We start from the raw sequence: 23518 nt of genomic DNA on the forward strand, positions 1-23518 counted from the left end.
GTTTTCCCCCATTCCACACACACACACACACACTGTGCATTCGCTGTGTTTTCTTCTTTTCTCCTATAATGATCAAACTAGATTGGGTATCAAATTTTTGTACAATTCAGGGAGCGAGACACCCACACTTCTTTCAAATATACCTTGCTGCGGCTCTCTTCCATCTGTGCTCTCTCTTTCGGTCTCTGCGCATGCACGCTGTTCGGCTTTCCGTTTTCGCTTTGTTTATTTCTTGCACTGCTTCACATCAAAACGTAAAAAATTGTCGTGGCGAACGGACGTGTGTGGCTCGTTGTTCGTGCAGAGACATTTTGTGGTTCACAATAAGTTGTGCAAAGCAGATAAATACAAGAATATACGATTTAAATTGATTAATGCACAATTAATAGAATTTAAATGACGGCATAACGGTTCCACTAACGTGCGTGCGTGTGTGTTTGTGTTCGCGAAACGGAAATAAAGAGATAAACAAGAAACAACCGACCGACACCAAGAAGTGTAAGTGAAAAGGAAGACACAAAAATTCACTGTTCTATTCCGCGCGGCGCCCGCTCTCTTCCTCCGCAAAAAGAGTAGGAAATGCTAACACAAACAAAATACAAGTGCAAGTGCATCGCGTGAGAGTTCTGTGTGCGTGTGTTTTTGTGTGTGTGCGAAAGCGAGTGCAAGGAACACAGACGGAAGTACCTTTGACTTGTTCTTCTGCTCCTCCCACACACGCTGTCGTTTGTTTGCTCTGCTTTGGCGCTGACATTCGCAAAGACAACAACAATAACGGCTTTCGAGTAACGGTCAAATGCAAGCAGTGTGAGACAGGATTAGCCCCAAAAACACAGCACCACCCACCAGACGGCACCCCACCCTACGACAATGGCCCCTCGGCGCAGCAGATAGCAACGGCAGCGACAGAAACAGCGCTGCAGCTCAACCAGGAAATCTTCAAAGTAGCAGCAGCAGCAGAGAACTGCAGCTAGAAAGCAACATCAAGCAGTGCATTAGCAAAGTGCATGCATTACCTTACGTCGCACACCGATACGTAGCCAGTACGCGCGACACGTAGTGCAGCAGTTGTAGGCAAACCACAAAGCAACAAGAACACAGCACACAACGCCTGTCGATTGTGTCAGCCGTTCTGGGATCTGGACATATCCGCTTCCGCATTGCTCAAGAATCGAAGCCCAGTCCCCCCCGCAAAACGCCCCCGTGAGAACAGCACAGTGGAGCAAACAGGTAAGCAATCGCAACCACAGTGTTAACACAAATTGAGAGATTATCATCTCTCGCTGAATTAAAACATGATATAGTACTACGTCACTGTGGTCATGAAATATCAGTACAAGACGATTGTCTGAAACAACACACACACACACCATAATCTTTATGGTTTATCTCTCTGCTAAATATGATTTTGTTCCCTCTGTCTCTGAGACGAGACGAACGAGTCTTACAATGTTTGAGTTTCTTGAGGTCAACAATTTGTGGGATCTGCACACGTGTAAAAAGATAAAGGCCTCAGATATAATTAGGGTAAAATTAGATAGGGTAAGAGAGCCAGTAACAACGGGTTTATCTAGGGTTGTCTGTTGATTTATTAACTTGGTTTTAGTGGGGATCTAATTGTGGCATCTTTATAAGACTGTTGTAAATTTGTAAAAAAGATAGATGCACGCTTTAACCAGGGGTTCGTCATGATATTTCACTGGAATAAATTCCTCAATCTATTGCTCATCGTTCAAGCTAATTTCACTTTATTATTCCAGTGCTAAAAGTCATTCGCATTTGATTGTTTCGATGGGTAAAAAGGTTAAAAGGTCTATGAACAGTGACTATTGCTGTGGAAATGGGGAAATATAGAAGAGGTTGGAGCTTGTAAGAAAAGAATTCGAAAGATATTAATTAATCATGTAAGGATGCAAAGTCCTAATCAGTTTCTCTCTAGAAGGTTTTTCAAACTGAATTCTTACGTTATGGCTCACCACCTTCTAAAATATGAATAATAAAGATCATTTGAGGGTTTATTCTAACAGAACGTTGCCATTCGAGACATTACTGTTTTATCGAGTACTGTTGTGCACGAGTTCTGCCTGTTGCATCATTCTGGTTGGTTGGAAACCATAATTATCCAGTGTAGTGTCCAGTGCATGTCTTGGACTGTATCGACTCGACTGCTTGGTATGCCATAGAATGGGTTGGTGTATGGTATGGCATGGAACGGTTCACTTAAGTTCGGTTCGGTTCGGTTCACGGGTCTCTTGTTGCATGCACTTTTCTATGGAAGTGAAATAAAAGCGGAGTGGAGCGGAGCGTTGAGCTCCAATTAGGGTGCCGCGCGACTCTTTGTGGCTCACGTCAGCGAAATCTTATCGCTGGGGCGCTATGGCAAAAAGAAGAAGAATAAATATGTAAAAAATCCGCAACTACTGGTCAACGAAGTTTAGATGCCCTTTTTCGTTTTAAGGATCAGAGAAAGAGTAAAGAGAAAATATATTCCAAAGCTCCAGATATGATGTGAAAGTCTTTCCGACAAAATAAACTATTTCGCTCGTTTGATTCCTTGGTAGTATCATATCGAAACCTCATACAGATATCTTGTGAAATGACCAAATACGTTCGGAACTGCTTCCTTCTTTGCGTCTCACAAAACCCTCCTCCAGAATAATATCACCTCTCCTCCTTCCTAGGGTATAGCAGAAAACGCAAAAAATGCCAGCAGAATTGTGTTTATTTATTTGCCTGCTCCGTCGACGACGACAGCGACAGCGACGTCGAACAAATCAGCCAAACAGTTCCTGCTTCTGCTTCTGCCACAGCCCCAGCTACACTTCCCCCTACCGCCCCGAGCCTCCGTTTTGTGTGTTTGTGTGAGGGGGTTGTAAACTACCGCACACCTGATCGTGTGCGGGCGCCCCGCCACACCTCCGTTATTTCTTAAGAGATGAGAGCACAAATCTCGCCTATACACGTGTGCAAATGTGTGTGTATTGTGCTTTATTGGGATTTGAATTGCTTCTCTCTCTTTTTCGCTCGCTTCAATTAACGGAAAACGTAACAAAAACTTGTAGAAGCTGCGTTTTAAGCTCACTTTGGTTGCTTTTACAATTTTATTTTCCTTTCCTGGTTTTCGGTTCTCTCCCGTCTCTGCTCTGCTCTGCTCTTAGGTGGCCTGGTGACCAGTGCTGGCAGCAGAAAAGCAGCGCGACAGACAGCAGCAAAGCATCAGCGCGACGGCAGCGCAGCGTAAATACAATAAATTAAATTCACTTCCGCATTGCTCCCCTCCCCAACGAAAAAGCAAAAAAAAAAAGACAACGTAATGGGTGAGTGTGTGAGGCGAAAAGACAAACGACGTAAGAGCATGGCAAGTGCACGGAAGCAAGAGAGCGGGTCAAAAGCGGGCAAAGAGGGGCAGCGACGCGATCGCTTGGGAATTGTTGGTACTGGCAGCTAGAAAGAGGAAGAAAAGAAGTGCGCAGAGGGGGCGAGGTGGGTGAGGCAAAAGCAAACAGGTATAAAAACTGTTGATCGCAGTCAAGCGAGGGAGAGAGAGCGAGCGCGCCAAGAAAAAACCTATTCCCTCACACTCGCACACACACACACACATGGAAACCACTCCCGAGAGTCGTGTGAAACTGGCTGACTCACTCACACACACGTGCGATCGCAGCCAGCGGCGACGTCTACGCCGACGTCGAATCACTGCCAAGAAAAGAAAAAAAATATAAGCAGCGGCGGCAAAATAATGAAAGAAAGAGGAAGAAAACGCCAAGCAGCAAAAGCAACAAAAAACGCCTTTAAGCGGCAGAGATATTAACACAAAATGCCGAACCAGCAAAGCACTGCATGTTTGCATGTGTGTGTGAGCAAGAGTGTGACGCTGGTGCTTCGCTCTCTTTTTTTCAAGAGTGTTATAAAAACAAGTAAGAATGGTGGGAGACATAACGCAGTTAAATATATGGTTCTGCGGAGAGGGTAGGAGGGTTCAACTATGGGATAAATGATGTAAAAGTTAAGAATAAAATCTTACACTGCTTGATAGACACGCTGGAATAACATGTGTTCTGCACATTTCCATACTGTGGCGGGAAAAAGTACTACTCATATCAAGTCCTAGTTAAAAAACGCCGCTTGGGTCAATTATGGCCATCTAAGGGTTAAGCGAAGGGCTCCAAACGCATTTGTTGTGGTCGCCCTGTTTCTTTCTATTTCGGCTTCCTTTTCCTCTTCTATTCGCTGCCGCCTCTCTTTTGATGCACAATGCAAGAGAGAGAGGGAGAGCGAGAGTCTCGAGACATTTGCTGTTGATGACTCTTTTGTTGTTTTTATTTCAACATTGCATGCGGAAGCGGCTGTACAGTGCACTGTGTATATGCAAATGCAAATGTATATGTGTGTAAAAAACATATTTATATATTGTATTTCTTGTTGTTATCGCTGCAGCAGATGTTGCTATTGTTGTTGCTGCTGCTGATGCTGATGCGCTTGCTTGCACTGCTTGTGCCATATTGATGTTTTGCAATATGAAGGCACACACTTGCACAAATAAATATACACACCGCGCACATTGACACCAATAAGTTTACGCACACACTTTTGCGTATAAGTGCACACACACTTTCACTCTAATAAGTATGTGCACACACTCGCTCAAATAAGCACACACTCACTCAAATAAGTAAACCTCCCTTTATAGAAATGGAGATGATATGGAACGCACATTCATTGCAAACCACTTTTGCAAGGCATTGCCCATTGTAACCCATTTTATAATGCAACAAAAATCACACTAACCTGGTTTATGCCATACCAAATGCTTGAGACAGGGAGACTATGGCAGTGTGGCAGCTGCAGCGCAGCCTCCATTATGTCGTATCAAATTCGTTGAAGAAAGTATGTGCATACATATGTATGTACACATAAGTGGCAAGAAAACGGGGTGGCCTATCTTTCATCTCTGTATGAACGTCGAACGATCGTGCGAATTTGCCATTAAAAGCGGTAAACCCATCACCGAAAGCCCGCTCTGTGTCGTCCCCTCTCTCACAGTCTCACTCTGTCTGTCTATTCCCCGCCGCACAAATAGTGGCATGGCAACCACCTGGCTGCTGTGGTCTGTCGATTGCTCACACAATGCACTGGTCGTGCGGTTTTGGGGATCAAGGATGTTGGGGCACTTGCTCAGAGCGAATTCTCCAGCATTGGAATCGATGAGATCATGGAAGGAAAGAAGGAAAATGCGATGATTTCATCCAGGAAATCCATTCAGTTGCAATTCTTTATAAATTTCCTTGATATATAAAATGATTCAACTTCCTTGATACATTCTTGAGATTATTATATTCTAGTGGCATGAGTTAAATTAAGTTATGCCTTTACAAAGGTTTAAAAAATATCTGTCATTTGTCTAAGATCCCAGAGCAATCTTTTCGCACGATCATCATTTCCCTATATTTCCCAATATATTCCCGCGCATACAAATTCCACTGTACAAAGACTGCACTGCTTGCGCCTCTGCAAAAAGTTGACTCCAGCGACTTGTTGTTGTTGCTCTGCCAGCGTCTGTCTCCCTCTCTCTTTCACTCTGTCTCTGTGTCTGGCTTTGGGGAGTAACCTGTTGTGTGAATTATGTTACGAACGTAACGTGTTTCAAAATATAGGAAGTCTTGCTTGAGCTATAACGCCGCACCGCCACCGCTGTCGCTGCCGATAGCAACAGCACTGCTCAGCGCTCCTCTCCACTGGCTAGGCTCCGCTCCTAGGCTAAACTTTAATCCCAATGCTGTTGCTTTATCACTATGCGTTTTCAAGTGATGGTTTTTCGTAACTACGATATCCAACTGCAATTTTACTGCAAGTCCGCAAAGCCATGGTACTCATACTCTATATTACTCGCAGCAAAAGTACATCGGTAAAAAACCGAACGTGTATGAGCGCAGCAGCAAGCGCAGCTTTGCCTCTGCTTCCAATCCTAAGTCAGCGTTTGGATGCACTGCTTTTACAACTGTTTGTTTGCAAGAGCTTTAACGGTGTCTTGATATGTAGTGTAGTTGTTGTTGCTATTATCTAACTGAAAAGAAAGAGAAGGAAGAAGGAGATAGTGTGTCGAAAGAGAGTGGGAGAGACGGCGAAAGAAAGAAGCAAAAAGGCAACCAACAACGAAAAAAATGTGCACCGCATTTTGCAGGTTTGTGGCACATTTTGTAGTTGCTGCTGTTGTTGTAGCTTGTGGCACACATACGGGTAATGGGTGAAGAGGGGAAGGCTGGATGTGATAGCGTAGTTGCAGAGGGTAGGTTACCGTGGAGGGGAGCCGAAGTACATCAAGCAAGAAGTGGAGTAATGTTGTGGAAAGTCGTATCGCTTTGGTCTCAGTGGCTTGCTGCTGCTGCTGCCTCTGCTGCTGTCGATGCAACACAATTAGGTAATTTTCTTTCTTCTTATTGAACTTCACGGCGGCGGGGCTGGCGAGCGGGGAAGACTGGAGAGAGAGCGAGAGAGAGGCGGGTGTTGCGTGGTTAGACTTTTTGGGTGCACCACAGAGCAGCTCCCCATTCCGTGGATAATGATGGCGTAACGCCAAAAAAGGAAGTATCTGTAACGCTCTAAAAGAGAACTGAAGTTAGAGAGCAAAAAGGAGAGAAAACAAAGTATTACGGGTCCGAACCACACCCGCCCACGCGGCATGGGTAACAAGAGACGCCCCCAGAGGAACAGAGAGAGCCTTAGGACCACCGTTACCATTGATTACAGATCCATTATACTCTTGTAACTGTAACTGCATCTATGGGAAAACTGATAAAAGAAATACAAGAACTATCCATACTACCTGAATGGAAACCCTAGGAATCTACAGGAATCCTCCAATGAAACGATCTACCTGTTGAACAACAATGAATGCAAAAGCGGAACAGGTCTTTGGATGGGTGGGTGGTCCCTGCAACACTAATTGTCACTCTTGAGAATGGACCGGACCACCGCTGTGCGGTTGCAACCCCTGATTCGATACGACTTGACCCCGACCCGGGAGTAGAGCCAAGCCCGCCCGCCCTCTTAACAATGAAGTTTTTGGCATTTGGCACTTCAACGGAAATTGCATTTAAAACGCGCGGAACAAGGAAGAGGATGGGCCTGCCGGCCAGCCAGCAGAGAGGCCACTCGAATGGAGAACAATGCAGTGGCTGGCTGGCAGTAGTTGTGTCCTTGTTCCTGTTCCTTTTGCGCTAAGTCTTCTCGTTCTACTACTCGAAAACTCTGCGGGTTGTAAAGTACATTCATGCATATGTACATACATTTATCTATGTATTTATGAAGTATTGTATTGTTGTGAAAATGATGTAACTTTTGTAGATAAAAGTAACTGGAACACTTAAGGGAATGGAAGGATTTTGTAGGATTTTAAAGTGGTTTGTGTATCGATTCTGTTAGGGAACACATTAACAGAAGAAGGGCCTAATATTTGAAGAAAACTACAGAAAAAAATCTCGTCATCTTATTAATACCCACAACAAATGTCTTTTTTATATCGATCATCCTCTGGATCGTGTGGCAAACAGCTTTCAAGTGTTCATAGCTTCAACTTCTGTCACTACGAGTATAATTTAAGCACTAAAAATAAAAATACAATTGAAAATAGAATCTTGATTGACGCACACGATAGATACTACTGTGCGATTCCCATCGTTTGCAATAAATAATAGCCCATTTTTTGTATGGGTTTTTGCATATTATATCGTTAGTATTCCGCCTAGTCAGCGTGTTCCAAATGGGAATAATAATGGTGCTACGTAGAGGTACTGCAAACAGCCCATTAGATGTACGACTTCCGATAATAAGGAAACACGAAATAAAATACTTTTAAATTAGTTGCAACTTTAAGATGTCAAAGGAATCTATTTATTCAATTGCTGATAAGTAGTAATCTAGGTATATGGAGATTATATTTGCTTTTTTTATCAACTCTATAAATCTAGTTTCCTAGCTTGCAGATTGGTCAAATTTTGTTTGGCCATAGAGATGTTTGTTAAGATCTAAAGGCCCTGTTTGATTATAATTATCGTTAATTTTGTTACACTTTCAGATCTTCTGAAGTCTTATTTTGTTTGTAGATTTTATGACATTGTTTAATAGAAAATTTTGACTCGTAATGCTCGTGCACTTTCCATTTCACTTCGTTTATAAGCAGGAATTTGTGTGTGTAGGTTTCAAATCGCTTTTTGGCAAATCTTTAATAAATCAATTTGATTTCAATGTCGATATGGGGCTTGATAAGGTGGCCGAAATAAACAAAATTCCATCTAGGTGGAATCGAGAATACATAGGAGTAGCTGCATCTGTGTGTGTGTGTGTGTGTGTGTGTGAGTTTGGCGCTTCTGTATCTGTATCTGTGTGTAATCAGTGGCTGATAAGCGACACGGAACGAACGTCATGTGGGTGGGTGGGGAAGTGCTAGAAGGGAAACGAAAGCAAAGGAAGCTCTAGGGAGGGTAGGTGCTGAAAGGTGCTTACGATACGAGGGAATGAGCGAGTGCGGGGGGCGCTAGGGGTGGTGGGTATGGCCGATAGGGAACCGGAAATGACGCCAGTCGAAGAATTTACGCTTTCGTTTTGGAGTGTAGTAGTAGCTATAGTATAGGGGGTGTGGGGTTCTTGAAGGGGGTTCTCGGATTCGTGCGTCGAGTGCCGCATTGTTCTTCCTCTTTTCGTTCTGTTTTTGGGTTTTTTTTCTATGCAGGGAGTGGGGGTTGTGGGGTCTTAATTGATAGAATAATCAGTAAATGTATACATATATATTTTATTTTGCTGTATTTATTATCATTTATATACCTACTCTTCTTGAAGAAGCAGCAGAATATAAACGTAAAACAGAAAAGTGGCATTTATGGCATTTTATTTTGGTTTTTTCTTTTCATTCGTTGTTTTTGTTTTTGTTGTTTAATCATATCGGCTAGAAGGCTTTCACAAGTGTTATTATAATGATTGCAGTTGTTACTATCGGTTGTACCCACGGAATGAGAATATTGGGCTGTTCAATTATTTACACCTTGATACGGACAAAGTTTTGGTTCGCGGTGTTTTCTGCCGATTACTTTATGGCCGTCAAGCACTTGGGGGAAAGGGCGTAAATATACTGGAGGGTTATGTTTTGGGAGGGTGTCAAAAGTTGGGAGATTATCGTTATCAAATATTTGGTCCTGTGGACCTCCACATCATTCTCAGTACCGCTAATTATAACATCATAGCGATGCACACGAAATTTGGATTGTTTTTGTTGTTCTCGAGCATTCTCTTTTGCACTTTTCGCTTGTGCGTGTCGAGCTGCTCACGTTTCCAAGTTTTCATTTGGCAAATTTTGTATATTTTATGGAAAGAAATCTCTATTGAAGTGACTTGTTCATGGAAATAAACTCACCCTTGGGTTAATTTCCAACGAAATTCAGTTTACATCAAAGTTCTATCCACTCAAAACTCTTGAGGAAGTCAATGGATGGATGAATGTCTCCACTCCTCTCAGTCTGTAGCTGCCACCTAACACGAAAATTGTTTTACTGCAAGTTGGGAAGATGCCGTTGTCTGAATGGACGCAAGTGTCAAATGTGGCAACAACAACAAGAAGATGTAGAAGGAGAAGGAGAAGGCACTCTCTGCCTGAAGGCAGAGGAGGAGGAGGAGGAGGAGGAACACAACACACAGCAGCAGAAGATTATATTATAATTTCCAAGTAAAGCAACAAAACAACAAGCACACACAAATTAAAACAAACAACAAAATTGACACGAACATCACGTAGCAAAATGATGTTGAAGGAGAGAGAGAATAACATATTCTGAGATTTCCACAAGATGAAGATGGAAGACAGGCAGCAGGCACCCACTTGTGTCCAAGAGTTGGGTTTCGTTTCCTTTTCGCCAAATTCATAATTAGCAAAAGACTCGACTCAAATGAGTTGTTTAATGCCAAAGGCAATGCAGTCGTCAGTAGAAAAACCTCAAGAGGGGAATCAACCATAGAGGTTGACAGCATGTCATCCCATCGTCTGTCCATCACAATTGTTAGTTCTGTTGGATTGTTCGCTGTGTCGCGCCCCACTTGTCCTTTTATCTCATTAGGTCGCTTTGCCACGTTTTAGTGGCTACTTAAGTGCAACTTTTTGCGGCATTCAGCCACACAGCAATTGTTTATTGTTTGTAGGAGCTGCTGCTGCTGCTGCTGCTGCTGCTGCTGCTGCTGCATGGCATTGTCCGTGCTTATCATGAAGCTCTCTCCCTCTCAGAGACTTGTAATAATTATCATCATTATTTGTTGAGGCGACTTGTGTCTACAATTATATACAAAATATGTGCACAAGTATTCCCCCAGTCAAATCTCTCTCGAGAAGCCTATTCAAAATGCGCTCGCTATCAGTCTGGCCTCTCGTTCGCTCCCGCTCTATCAAAGTACTTTTGTTTGTGAAATTCCGCCTGGAAACAGGGCACTCAAGAGGCGCCGCCGGGGACTGTGAATGCATCCGCAACTCATGAAATTGATTGATTCAGTTTATACTAGAGACATTTACCTAATTGTAATCGTTAGATCTCGGAGCTGGAATACATAGAAACTGGTTCCAAAAGATTTCCCTAATCTAAGAGTTCAGGCTGATAGAAAAGTGCTTTAGGAAGAGATTGAGGCAGGGCTTTTTCCCCGAATGATTAAGATTGAAGAGAAGCTTTTAAACTAGACCTATAGGCATATTTCCTGGTACATTTATTTCCTTATCCGTAGGTAGTATTTATCCTTTCGTTTAAGGGAAGACGAGAAATGGGAAGACTTCCTGCTTATAGTATATGATCAAGGGGGCAGAGAACTTCCTGTGATCCAAGCCCATCGATCGTTCAACCAAACCCAAAGTCAGATCTCTAGCCAAGGAGACGAAAAAACAGCAACAAAGCGATCGTTTGGCTCGTTTCACTTATGTGTTCTGTTCTTACGTTGTATCTGGTCGAGAGCCTCTAAACCGGTAGTTAGTATTTGCACTAGTAATCAAGCATCGTACAGGCAGACAGACAGAAAGACAGACAACGACATAGCTAACATCTAGGCATGCATGGAGCCAATCCGACCGATCCGCAAAGAACTTCCAACGATCGCGCGCTTCGCATCTTAATTACAGAGAGCCCAAGCAGCAGCAGCAGCAGGCAGCAAAAACTAGCGAAACAAAGCCCCAACACAGACCAGACCAGACCTGGCCCGAGACTGAACAAAAAACCTGAATTGTAAAAACGTTCTAAACGAACGAATCCAAGCTTGAACTGAACTCAAACGAACCGCGAACTGCGAACCGCTTACCGAACAGAAAATCGGAGGAACGACGTCCGTCGTCTCGTGGAAAAGACACTTAATAAATGCGGAAGCGGATGTTCAGAGACGGAGCAACCAGAGGTCTATAATCGCAAATCAAGTTCCAACAGGGAAATGCAAAAAAAAAACAAATAAACTAAAGAGTACATAGTGCAGAACATCTTTTGTGAGAAGAGGGAATGGGAAAGGTGGAAGTATAAGCTGTAAACATCAGCCACAAAGAATCTTCCTTGAAGAATCTTACACGGACTTGGTTGACTTATGACACGTTCTGGAAATTGGGCTCATATCTTTTCGAGTGTATAGTTGGGCCACGAATTATTGATTAAGCGAAGAGCATTACAAACATTGTAAAAAAGCGGAACCGGATTACAGATAAGATGTTAGGGGCAAAGGCAGAGTGTGCAAGGGTAAAGCAAGGGCAATTGTGGTTTCAAGATACGACTAGTACGAGTATCTTCACAAATAAATTCTCAAGAAAGTTGTTTACTTGTAGAGAAGGAAACTCAGAGAATGATTCCTACTCATCTCTTGCAGTTGCCCTAGCAAGGACCATATCTGTATGAACTCTATGATTTTACTTCCATCTCCAACTCCAACTGGAAGCTCAACTCTTTATGCGTTGATGGAGCGGGAAGTCACGAAAGAGAGAGCGATTGCTGTCTTCGTTTTTTTTATATTTTTTGTTCCTTGCAGTATCTATTGGTGTTATCTTATCGGTATACATATTTGTTGTCAACTTACTGAAAAACCTCAAGCAAATCGTAAACATTTCATAATACACTTAAAACATTATTATGGTCGACTTGGGGTGGAAGTGGTGCTGGTGCTCCAACGGAACATGTTGTATCTTTTACGAGTATATGCTCTGGGCTCTTGTCTATATCTCTGTCGTCTCTTTATCACAAAAGACAACAAGTAATCCCAGTTTACAGATATCTGTACATCACATGTGTGAGGCGCTGCCGCTGCCACCAAAAAGGCCTCCAAGCGGCACACAGGTGTTGTGCGGCCGAAGAGCCACACTGGAACTGGAACTCTGTGGATTCTTATCGCGGATTCAGTTGGCTTGATGGACAAGGTTCCTCCCACTTCTACTCCAACAGGTGGGCACCAATAGAGAGGAGAGGAGTTGACTGTCCACTGGTAAACACAATTTGCTGTTTAAATGCGGAAGTGTTGGCTGTGTAAATTGTTTACAGGAAAGCGGAATCATCTTTGATCATTGCTGACTTTAGATCAGCGGTGGGCAAGATTGGTGCATCGCGAGTCATGCATTAATATTTGAGCTGGAATCCAACTAATACCGAAAATTAATTGATTTCGTGTATATTGATTTGCTTTTAGTATCTTGGAAGACACCCATCTTTGGGCCATGTCTACTGCCTTCTACCCTTAGAACCTTCTCCTATTTGCATTCCACCTCCTGCTTCCATTTCCCTCAACATAGCCGCCTGGGCATCCACTTATTTGTGGTCTTCAAACACGGAAGCATCTCATGTCAACCAATTGAACCCGCACTGACCCCGACCCCAAGAGACACAGAGAGTGAGACATGTGTGTGTGTGTCCTCCTTCTACCCTTCTACAGCCCAAACCCCACACATTCCTCCTTTACATTACATTCTTGCTGCAGGCAGCAGGCAGCAGTCCAGTCCAATCCCAATCATCATGATGATGATGCCTTATTAAGTTAGGAGATGCGGCAGAGGGGGGGTCTATGTGATGTGGCAGCTACTATTGCAGAGGAGTGGCTGCCACAGAGTTGGGTTGCAAGTGCGAGAAAATCGCAAAGAGTTGAAACAAAACGTAAAAATAATAAAAAAAAAAAACAAAAACAAGAAAAAAACAGCAGCTGCGACTAATTGAATGTAATGGGCACAAATGATGCGGTTGATGCGGTCTAGGTCTACGTTCAACAATTCCCTATGCCACATGCCCCATGCCCCAATGCTGCTTTGGAGGAGCAATGAAATGATTTTGAACTCTTGGCTAGCGTTTGATGAACTCATCTCCATCGTATGGAAATGAAATATCTGCTTGGAAGAGATCTCTCTCTCTCTCTCTCTCTAGGTAGCAGCTCCCTCTCGATGGTAATGATGCCCATCATAATGCTACCGATAATGATCATAATGATGATGCTGTGCTTTTTTTTTGTCTTTATTGTTATTGTTCTTTGAGAGTAGACCCCTCCATTATGGTAGAGGAATCTACTACCATGATGATCCGAAAAAAGACCGAAGCCGTATGTTATCTATTGTTTTCTTCTCTTCTTTACTCCGTTTTTTTTTTACATTTTATTTTCTTCTATTCAACAACAACAAAACAGAAGAGTCTTTCGTGTTTGCATATTAAAATACCGAAAGGTTATCGAACGTTTGATATCATTAAGTTTTTTGTTGTTCCCTCTCTCTACCGATATGTGTGCAAAGCATACACAACATACGATATAAAGATAGAGCAATGAGGCAGCAGAAACAGAAATTCTTTCGAGTTAAATCCAACTTCTTGAGATACATTAGAACCAAAACAAGTCACGTAACGCCTACAGGCGTACAAAAATGTGTTATTTATTGGTTGAGAAGAGAGATCTTTCTCTCTCTGGAAACATCAAAACAAAATAACTTGAAATGTCTTCGAGGTGAAAGAAGAGGAGGGAGATCTTGTCGCCTGATCAAATAAGAAGAGAAAACTAAATTAATAATAGACTGGCAAGACTAGAGGAAGACCCTCTGGCTCTCCTTACTATGGCACTAAACTTCTCAATAGCTTCAATATGGTACATCTCTATTCCAGGGTATCTTCAGCTTCGACTCCCCTTCCAACTCTGCCCTTTCGTTCCTTTGCTTTAGTTTCTTCTTTTTTTTTTATACCGCTACCGCAAAGGCCTCCCCCTCCCTCTACCTGATGATCACAGCTTCAGGTCGGCTGATCCCCTCTCTCCGTCTTCCAAGTGCGTAACGATGATTGATTTGCTTGGGCTCGAGCTTTGCGCTTTCATTGTTGTTATTGTTTGAGGGCTTCGAGAAAAAAACCAAAAACTGAAGAAACAAAAGAAAATTGCCCACGGCGCTTGAGGAGTGGGGGTCTGGCTTTAAGCGTAAGGTCTCTCTGTATCTGAGCGGGGGCATAAAGTGACGAGCTAGACAGAAAACTGAGCCGCAGACATTTGGTTTTTTGTCTTTTTTGGTGTGCCTCTTCTTTGTGTTTCTTCTTCTTTATCTGCCTATGCTGCTTCGTTTTTATACACTTTATTTTGAATACCCTTGCAGTAAAAGGAACTGCAGGGATACCACAGATGTTTTAAAGGAAAATTAAGCTTATTGAAATTATAAATTAATTCTACATCAATATCACAAATTTAAAAAGATTCAAAAGACTATTCCAAAGATGGTGCCTGTCATAGAAAGAGCATTAAAAGCTCGACTTCCTTCCGAGCTAGTCTTTCGCTTTACTTGTTTTCTTGTTGCTGTTGTTGTCGCCGATCGCGCGAAGAAGAACCCGGAATTGGCGTCGCTTTTGTAGTAGTTGCTTATGTATGCATGCGTGTGTATTTGTGAGGTGAGCACCAATACGTATGCCAATACAAATAGCAAACACGATTGTTATGCACGCTCAGCGCAGCGTCTATTTGAGAGGGGGAGAGAGCAGTTACCTGAGCGGTGTATCCGGAGGCAAGGGTAAATCATATGTGATCATGATCGAGAGGGGGTCCCTATATATTAGTGGGGGCTTGCTTGCTGCTGATGCTCTTTTTGTTGTTGCTTCTCTTAAATAAACGAGACGTTCGAAGACGAGAGTGTGTCTGTGTGAGAGAGCAGTTATAAAAGCAAATCAGGTCGTTGACTCGACTATTTTGGATTTCGGATTTTTGAATATATCGGTTTTTTTATGCTTATTAATTGAGTATTGTATGGCATGGGGAAGAAGGTGATCGATCTAAAAAACAGCTGGCATACACGTGCAAAAAAAAACTAGCAATACAGTGAAAGCTCTCTAGGGTGGATAACAGTTGAATAAATCTTATATCCGTTGAGACTCACTCAATCTGTTCATGCTGCCTGGTAGGGAGATTCGTGTAGCACATCTTTCTATCAAATAAGCTTTCATTAGAACTTTCCTGGAGGGAGTTTTCCCTGTACCCTACCGAATTTGAACCCTGAGCAAACTCATTGAATTACAAGCAACATTTTTGTGGTATGGTAGGGTCAAATCCCTCGCCTTTTAATAAGGGTTGATTTAGGGCAAACGACCAAAAGGAAGAATGGGAAAGAGAAACAAACAAAAAGAAAAGGAAAGGAAAACGAAGCTGCAATATCAGAGGGCACAGCACAGCACACACAGCAAAGCACTTGAGCCTCCAAATCCAAGGAAAGACCTCATAAAAGAGATCAAATGTCAACGACAGAGAGGAGACACCGAACCGCACCACTATCCATGCCACACCGCATGCCTCGTCATTCCTTCCCTTCCCTGCCATTCCCATATCTCCATTCTTTGATAGTTGTTTTTTTTCGGTCCGGGATTCCAAGAAGTCCTACAAGATGTAAAGTGCATATGCCCGTAGACAGAACATGGCAAGGGGATGGGACGGGACGCATTTCCTCATTCTCTTCCTTCTCTACCTGACAGAGAGAGAGAGAGAGAGAGGGAGTGCAGAGCAGATAGCATCCATCAGCATCTTAGTTATAGCCGTCTCCTTCTGGCACCTTACTGCGATCGACTGCTGTTGAGCCGTTAATCTTAATGCGCCATGGCGGCTGTCGCTTCTGTCTCTTTTCTCTCCCTCTCTGTGTATGTGTTTGTTTGCTATCAGATTTTTCTCCTTTGCTCATCATTCTTACTGCGCAGCACTTGATGCACAGTCAGAGTGCAGTGGCATCGTCAGAGGGGGGTCCCAAAGAAGGATGCGCCTGCGGAAATTACTCATTAACTCCTGGGGCCCCGTCAGTGTACTGTCTGTCCCTCTTTCACTTGCACATTGAGTGAATCATTGCTGGCCGCCGCTGTGGAAACTGGAATTCAAGCTGGGTCTAGGAGTGGATGATCAAGTGTCATCTTAAGGGGAGAGGCACAGATAAGGCATCCGATTCTTTTTCCTCGAGCTTATCTGATTTCTTCATCATTTTTGTATTGCTTTTCATTTAATCCTTCTCACTCTCTCTCTCTTGGGCTGCTGCTGCTGCTGACTTTTTCTACTACGACTTCCTTATCCACTGTGGGCATCTCTATCTTTCTCTCTCAATCGGTCGTGTCCCATTTTCTTTTTGTGGATTTCCGATCCCACGGCCAACATCATCAACCCACACGCCCCCTCACATTTCGATGTACGCTCTCTCTCTCCTTCTCTTTCTGTCCAAAAACGGAAATATTGCAAATAAAGAAGAGCTAGGAAAGGGAAAGAGAGCAAAAGACGTTCCTTAACCCATTTGTGAGCAGAGATGTAGTTTTTCACCTTTCTTGGTTATGCCTCCCAGTCTGCCTCACTACTCCTGCCCCCAACTCCTTTTCCTGCCTCTCATCTGTCTCTCCACCTCTCTCGCCATCGTGTTCATCTACCCCCTTGCTGGCACTTATTCTCTCCCTCTCCCCTCTTCTCGTTTTTTTGTCTTTTTCTAAACTGATCGTTTTATAATTTTCGTTTGTAATTTCCGTTGAAACCGGTTCGACATCGTCCGCATACCTTTCGAACTACCTGTGTGCCCGAGAGTCGTTTGTATGTTACGGAGAGGTGTGGTGCGGTGGGTGAATGCTGCTGCTGCTGCTCTTCCAATTTCTTCTTTCATGCCGCGCCTCCTTCGCTGCTGCAGAGATTTAGAAATATTCTTTATACTCTCTTATTGCGCGTTGCTATACCCTGTACAGCGAGGCTATGATATGGATATATGGTTGAGCCAAATCGGAATACCACATCTCAACCTGCCATAAGAAAAATCAATTTGCAAGGGTACCAAAGCTTCGGCACACGAATTTAGTGTTCCTTTCTTGTCTTTCGGCCTCTGCTTTAGCCTGTTCCTCTGTCTGCCTCGGCTGCTACTGCTGCTGTCTCTCCCTTGCCTTGTTCCACCCGGTGCCTCTGCCGCCTGCCTCTGGCCTGATGATGAGCATTCATTTGTCATTTTACTACGTGCCACCGACTCCAACTCTGGTCCGAATGTTTATTTGTTGTTCCTCGAAACATGTGTGCTGCTACTAGAGGAATATATGATTTTTATTTTAGTGAAAATTCTACCATGTGTTATGGTTAGGTTTTCTGTGTGTTTGTGGCAACCAAAATAACACGTAGGATCGTGTACGTACATACATCTGTATGTATCTCCCCCATCTCCAACCATCTGTGTCGAGTTCTAGTATGTGTGTATGGAGCACAATCAACAGTGAGGAATCTTCTCTCTCTTCGAAAACAAATAGATCGGATCCGACCCCCTCTAAGAGACATGTATGTACATGCATAATAAAATATTCAAGATGATCATGATCATCGAGGAACATCATCATTGCATAGTCGCTCCCCCTCATTCTTTCAACAAAAAAAGCCACTTGCCTGCCTGCCTGCCATCCCTTTCTAGCGCTGCTCTCTTCCCACTTGTTGAAAGCGCTTCCCGGAGAATGAGGAAGTTTCTTGTGTGCGAGCAGAGCAGAAGCAGAGCAGAGACGTCAGCAGAGATGTGAGATAAATTTTAACATGCCAGCAGCAGAAAAAGCACTTGGATGTGTGCGTGTGTGTCAGTGCACAGGCACTTTGTCTGGGAATAAACAGGGTGCCTGAACAATTTGCTCCTCCTTTGCTGCTGCTCCTTCTACATTTACTCATGACTTGCTGCTCTCTTTACCCACTGGCGGATTTATTAGTTGGCCCCATCAGTCGTCGCCAGCCTCTTTCTCCAACATGGTTGCTGCTGCTGCGCTGTTGCCTTTGGAAACGGGTTTTGTTGTGTGGAATGTGCACTTCCGTTTGCTGCTGCTGCAAGATATGGCCCGAGAGTGGGCAATGGGCACGGCTTTCAAGTTTTCGAGAGACGTTCGTTCGTTTATTCCACGATCCCTCTCGGCCCCCCCCCCCCACTCCCCTGCACAGCACTTGTGCCATCAATACATTCGTTTATGTTGAAATCTTTACAGCAAAAACAACAAAAATGATCACCGCCAGAGATACACACACACAAACAGACGTATGCACATCTCCGTGTATTTGTTTGTGTGTACACATCCGGAATATGACTGTGGGGCGGGACGCCCATGCAAACACAAACACATGCATACCAGAGATCACACATTTTTATGGAAATTACCATATTGAGAAATTTACAATTAAAATGTTAAATGAGTCTGACTAGGCGATTACCGAAGGCGCTACGTTCTTAATATTAACCGAACAAATCACTTTCCAATGTACACGAGATAGGGTCTTGCCAATCGCTGATCTAATCTAAGGAAGCATCCCAGTCATTCGACTGCAGCGCATTCCTGTGTTCTGTTACGCCGAGCCATTTGTTTTCCTCCCGAAGATCTTCCTCTTTGCTCCACACAGCAGACAACGTCCGTCGCTGCGGGGGTGTGTGTGCCGCGAAAGATGCGATCGAGAGCAAGACAGAAAGAGAGAGATAGAGCTAAGAAGAGAGCAAGCAGCCGCAGCAGCAGCACAGCCTCAGCTTCGCTGCCTTCTTCTGTTTCTGCTTTGCGTCTCTTCCAGTGAGTCACACTATCTTTTTGGCTCTCCTCCGATATTCCGGTCCGGTCTGCCAGTTTGTTCGGATGCGCTTGCCTGCCACACAAATATTTGTTGTATTTGTTGGATAGTAGCGTCCGCGTTCGCGTCCGTATCGTTGGGAGATATTTGTATATTATTTGTTTATTTAAACCGACCCAATCCATTGGATACGCTGCGCGGTGGCGGCGACGATTATGAAGAAATTTGATTTTGTTGGAATGCGAATGTCTGACTCTCTCGTTCTCTTCGAATTGGATCGCGGTATGTGTGTGTGTTGTATTGTTGTTGTGTCTGGAAAGAGAACAGAACACACGCCGATGTTCTCTAATTCCTAGTGTTCCTCTTCTTTGGAATTTTTGCCAGCGGCGGAAGTGTGTACATCCTCTGCACTTTGAACCGTTAGAATAGATTTAAGAAAATTTCCCCACTCTACAAAAAAAGTAACACCAACTAACTTGTGAAATTTCCTTTTGTGCATTTGCAGATTATAAATCCCCCTCACCACGGATACCGTCTAGTGGCTGCCACTAGTCCCGCGTCCAGGATTAATTTATTTTAAAGGTGGCTGCATGTCCAAAATGAAAATGCTCCCAGTACAGTTATCATTGAATTCGCTCAATCCCGGCATCTGGAGCGATGTGCTGTGGCGCTGCCCACCGGCACCGTCCAGCCAGCTGGCGGAGCTGAAAACCCAGTTACCCCCATCGTTACCCTCGGATCCGCGTCTGTGGAGTCGCGAGGATGTGCTGGTCTTCCTGCGCTTCTGCGTGCGCGAGTTTGATCTACCGAAGCTCGACTTTGATCTCTTCCAGATGAACGGCAAGGCGCTGTGTCTGCTGACGCGTGCCGATTTTGGACACAGATGCCCCGGCGCCGGGGATGTTCTGCACAATGTGCTGCAAATGCTCATCATTGAGTCGCACATGATGCAGTGGCATTTGCCCAACAGCCCGGTGACGCCCACCAGCCGCTACCCCCTGTCGCCGCAAAGCCACCCGCCGACAATGACATGGCCGCCATTGAATGCCCCGCCCGAGAGCAATAATCCCTTCCACAACACGGCGCACCACCTGGCGGCGCATCACTTTATGGCGCCCAATTCGGTGACGCTCAGTCCCCCGCCGTCGGTTGATTCGCAGGCCAGCAGTCCGCCCCAGGCACCGTACCAGAGCCAGAACGGAGGAGGAGGAGGAGCTCAGGGCTCGGCACACACATCCAATGGTGGATCCAGCAGTGTGGCAACTTCAAACAGCGGACCATCGGCGCCTGCTTCCTCCAGCTCTGGCAGCAGCACGGCCAGCAATGGCTCTGCAATGCCTATGAAGGGAATCAGCAGCGCCAGTAGCAATCACAGCGACTCCGAGGAGGAGTACTCCGCCTCCGAGCCAAAGATGGCAAACTCCGGTATGCCACCAGCGCCGCTCTCCTACAGCACAGCCAGCCCCCCAGGCACGCCCATACTGAAGGATATTAAACCCAATTGGACGCAGCAGCTGACGAATAGCTTTGTCAACTCGTGGTCCCAGCAGCAACAGCAACAGCAGCAGCAACAGATGCAGGCTGTGCAACAGCAACAACAGCAGCAGCAGCAGCCACAGAAGCTGACGCTGGATAACACAGCTGGACCAGTGGTGACACCCGCCGGAGGCTCCATATCGGCCCCAACCACGCCCAGTTATATGTACAAAGCGAAAAGAGAATTCTTTCCAGAGAACTCTGAGCCCAATACAAGTGAGTTCAGCATTTAAAACGCTCTCTAAAATCCATTCCTGACCATTCTTCTCTCCTTTTAGATGGTCGCCTTTTGTGGGACTTTCTGCAGCAGCTGCTGAACGATCGCAACCAGAAGTACAGCGATCTGATTGCTTGGAAGTGCCGCGACACGGGCGTCTTCAAGATTGTGGATCCCGCCGGGCTGGCCAAGCTGTGGGGCATCCAGAAGAATCATTTGTCCATGAACTACGACAAGATGTCGCGCGCCCTTCGTTATTATTATCGCGTTAATATTCTGCGCAAAGTGCAGGGTGAGCGGCATTGCTATCAGTTCCTGAGGAATCCCACGGAGCTGAAGAACATTAAGAATATATCGCTGTTGCGGCAGTCCACACCTGCGGCGGGTGCTGGCAATGGAGGAGCCCAGGGGATGACGCAAGGCAATGGCCAACAAGCGCCCAGCAGTCCAGCAGCGGTCCAGAACTGGAGCCAACAGCAGCAGCAGCAGCAACAGCAACAGCAGCAACAACAGCAACAGCAATCACCCCAGCGTCCTGCCTCTCGTAATGGTCCCATGAGTCTGCCCTCTGTGGCAGCAGTGGCTGCAGCAGCAGCTGCCGCCTATGGTCCGCCACCCACATCGCCGCTCTTCATGCACGCCATAAACGGAGCCTTCCACTATCTGTCCGCGACGGCGGCTGCTGCCGGAGCGCCACCAAATTCCCCAGCGCTGCAAACGCCCGGAGCCGCAGGGCCGGACAAATTTCAATTCCATCCACTGAAGCTGGAGAATGGTGGTGGGAGCTCGGGATCAGACAGCGCCGGCGAGGACCTGAAGCCCACGGATCTGAGTGTCAGCGGCAAGAGTGCCGCAGCCGCAGCTGCCAGCAACGAGGACTGCTATCCGTAAGTGGCCTCCCCGCCTACGCGCTTCTGTTGCCTCCTAATACCAAGCATCATCTCCATCCTGCAGGCTCATACGCAATGCCGATGGATTGACGACCATCAAGCTGATACGCTACAACGATCATCAGTCCGCACCCTCGCCCGCAGAGCAATCGCCCAAGCCGGAGGAGCAGCAGCAGCAGCAGCAGCAGCAGCAGCAACAGTTGCCCGCTGGCTCCAACTCGCCAAAGCCCATGGAGGCGAGCGATCAGCAGGCCCAGCCTGTGCCCATGGACAGCAGTGATTGCAATGGCAGCGTTGAGGTGTCGGAGGAGGCGTTAGCTGCGTTTCGGCATATGCGGCAGTAGAAGCACCTTTTCCACCCACAAATATTACCTGAGCTAAAAATGGGACCAGCACACACACACACACACACAAACACCCCCTATGCCCGCCCCCTAGCTGGATGTGGTTGCCTTTTGTACATAGAAAAAACATTTGCATCAATATAAATATATATTTTATACATCAAATTATTTAATAAGCTAAGATAAAGAGAGATAAGCAGAGGAGATATCTAGCGAGAGAGCGAGCGAGCGAGCATGTAATTTCGTTTTTGTTGTAAGTAGAGTTCTTGAAAAAACTAAACAAAAAAAACGGCGCAGCGCAGCCTTTGATTATGTGCCAATTTCTACATTAAAACAGAATTAAATTATAAGTTTTCACACCTCCCTCCCCAACACATCAACAACAATCATACGAGTAGCGAGTAACGAGTAGACTCTAGCGAGCGCCCCCTAGCGTGTAAGTGTTGCCACCTTTGAGCTTTACAAATGTTGCCTCAACAAAATGGTTTCAAATTTATGAAAACGAAAAACAAAACATACAAAAAAAAAACAATTGTTAAAAATACGATACGAAATATGAAAGAAAGAAAGAAAAGAAAATTGTTAATTGATATACAACAAAATAATCAGCGAGAAGAGCAGATAGAGAGATTGATTTCTTGTGATAACAGATTCATTGGCTGTCGAAGAGGCGAGCACAGCGGAGGAGTAAAACAGATATGGGAACACCATGAAGTGGAAACTGAAACAGTTTCCTCCACACTGTGGCCAACTGCTGCTGCCTCTCTCGACAGCTGCAACCAGAGAGCTTTCAAAATTCAATTTCAATTGGAGAAACCCCCCTTAGCCCTTAGATACAAGAACATGAAGAAGATAAGAAACATTGGCTTCCATTTTTATAGCAATGATTATGAGCATATAATATATATAAGCACATTTAGTTTTCAATTAAAAACATTATGCCTAGGATTATTATTATTATTATTATATAATTCGTATGTTAGTTTTGTAAGCGGCTGCGCCCCCCACCCCTAAGGAAGATCTGTGGAATTGCAGCAAAACAAGCAAAAGTGTTCATTTAAGCATTAACAATTTTAGTTTGTAAAACAATTGCACCCCATACAAAACCCCCTTAAAAATCAATATAAATTCTTGTACATTTTGCAGCACACTTTATTAATTATATTAAACAAAATGAGAAACATAAATGAATGAAATGAAAATGGAGAATGGAATGGAATGAAGATCCATACCACACGCACGCTCATCCAACTTAGCTTTTAGTGCCTGTAATTATTATTAATTATTGCATAGATCTTATATAGTACATCTAATTTTTCGTACATACACATACACTTACATATATATATATATTTTGTATTTGTTTTTTTCGCTTACGCATTAAGTTTAAACACCGCCAATAGCTAATAATTAGCACTCTAGTGTCGCCACAATACCTGTTCTTCCATTTGCAAAAAACAAAACAAAAACCTTTACAGATTATATCTTTCGATCAATACATATACATACAT

At 44.5% G+C, this 23518-nt stretch overlaps 1 protein-coding gene across 1 annotated transcript; it reads left to right on the plus strand.

Annotated features, from left to right (window-relative positions):
• Nucleotides 1–251: 251 nt before the first annotated feature.
• Nucleotides 252–23477, plus strand: LOC117582526 (ets DNA-binding protein pokkuri). Its single transcript, XM_034270326.1, has 4 exons — nt 252–1230; nt 19526–20772; nt 20835–21660; nt 21728–23477. Exons 2-4 carry the CDS (start codon nt 19611–19613, stop codon nt 22005–22007), a joined length of 2268 nt encoding a protein of 755 aa, XP_034126217.1. The 5' UTR covers nt 252–1230; nt 19526–19610; the 3' UTR covers nt 22008–23477.
• Nucleotides 23478–23518: the final 41 nt, after the last annotated feature.

The sequence above is a fragment of the Drosophila guanche genome, unplaced genomic scaffold, assembly GCF_900245975.1.
Source record: "Drosophila guanche unplaced genomic scaffold, DGUA_6, whole genome shotgun sequence".
NCBI lineage: Eukaryota > Metazoa > Arthropoda > Insecta > Diptera > Drosophilidae > Drosophila > Drosophila guanche.

Excerpts from the sequence above, each read along its gene's own strand:
- LOC117582526 (XM_034270326.1), top strand. The coding sequence starts at position 19,611 with ATGTCCAAAATGAAAATGCTCCCAGTACAGTTATCATTGAATTCGCTC. Across the intron at positions 20,773-20,834 it reads GAACTCTGAGCCCAATACAA|ATGGTCGCCTTTTGTGGGAC; the intron begins GTGAGTTCAGCA and ends CTCTCCTTTTAG. Across the intron at positions 21,661-21,727 it reads AGCAACGAGGACTGCTATCC|GCTCATACGCAATGCCGATG; the intron begins GTAAGTGGCCTC and ends TCCATCCTGCAG.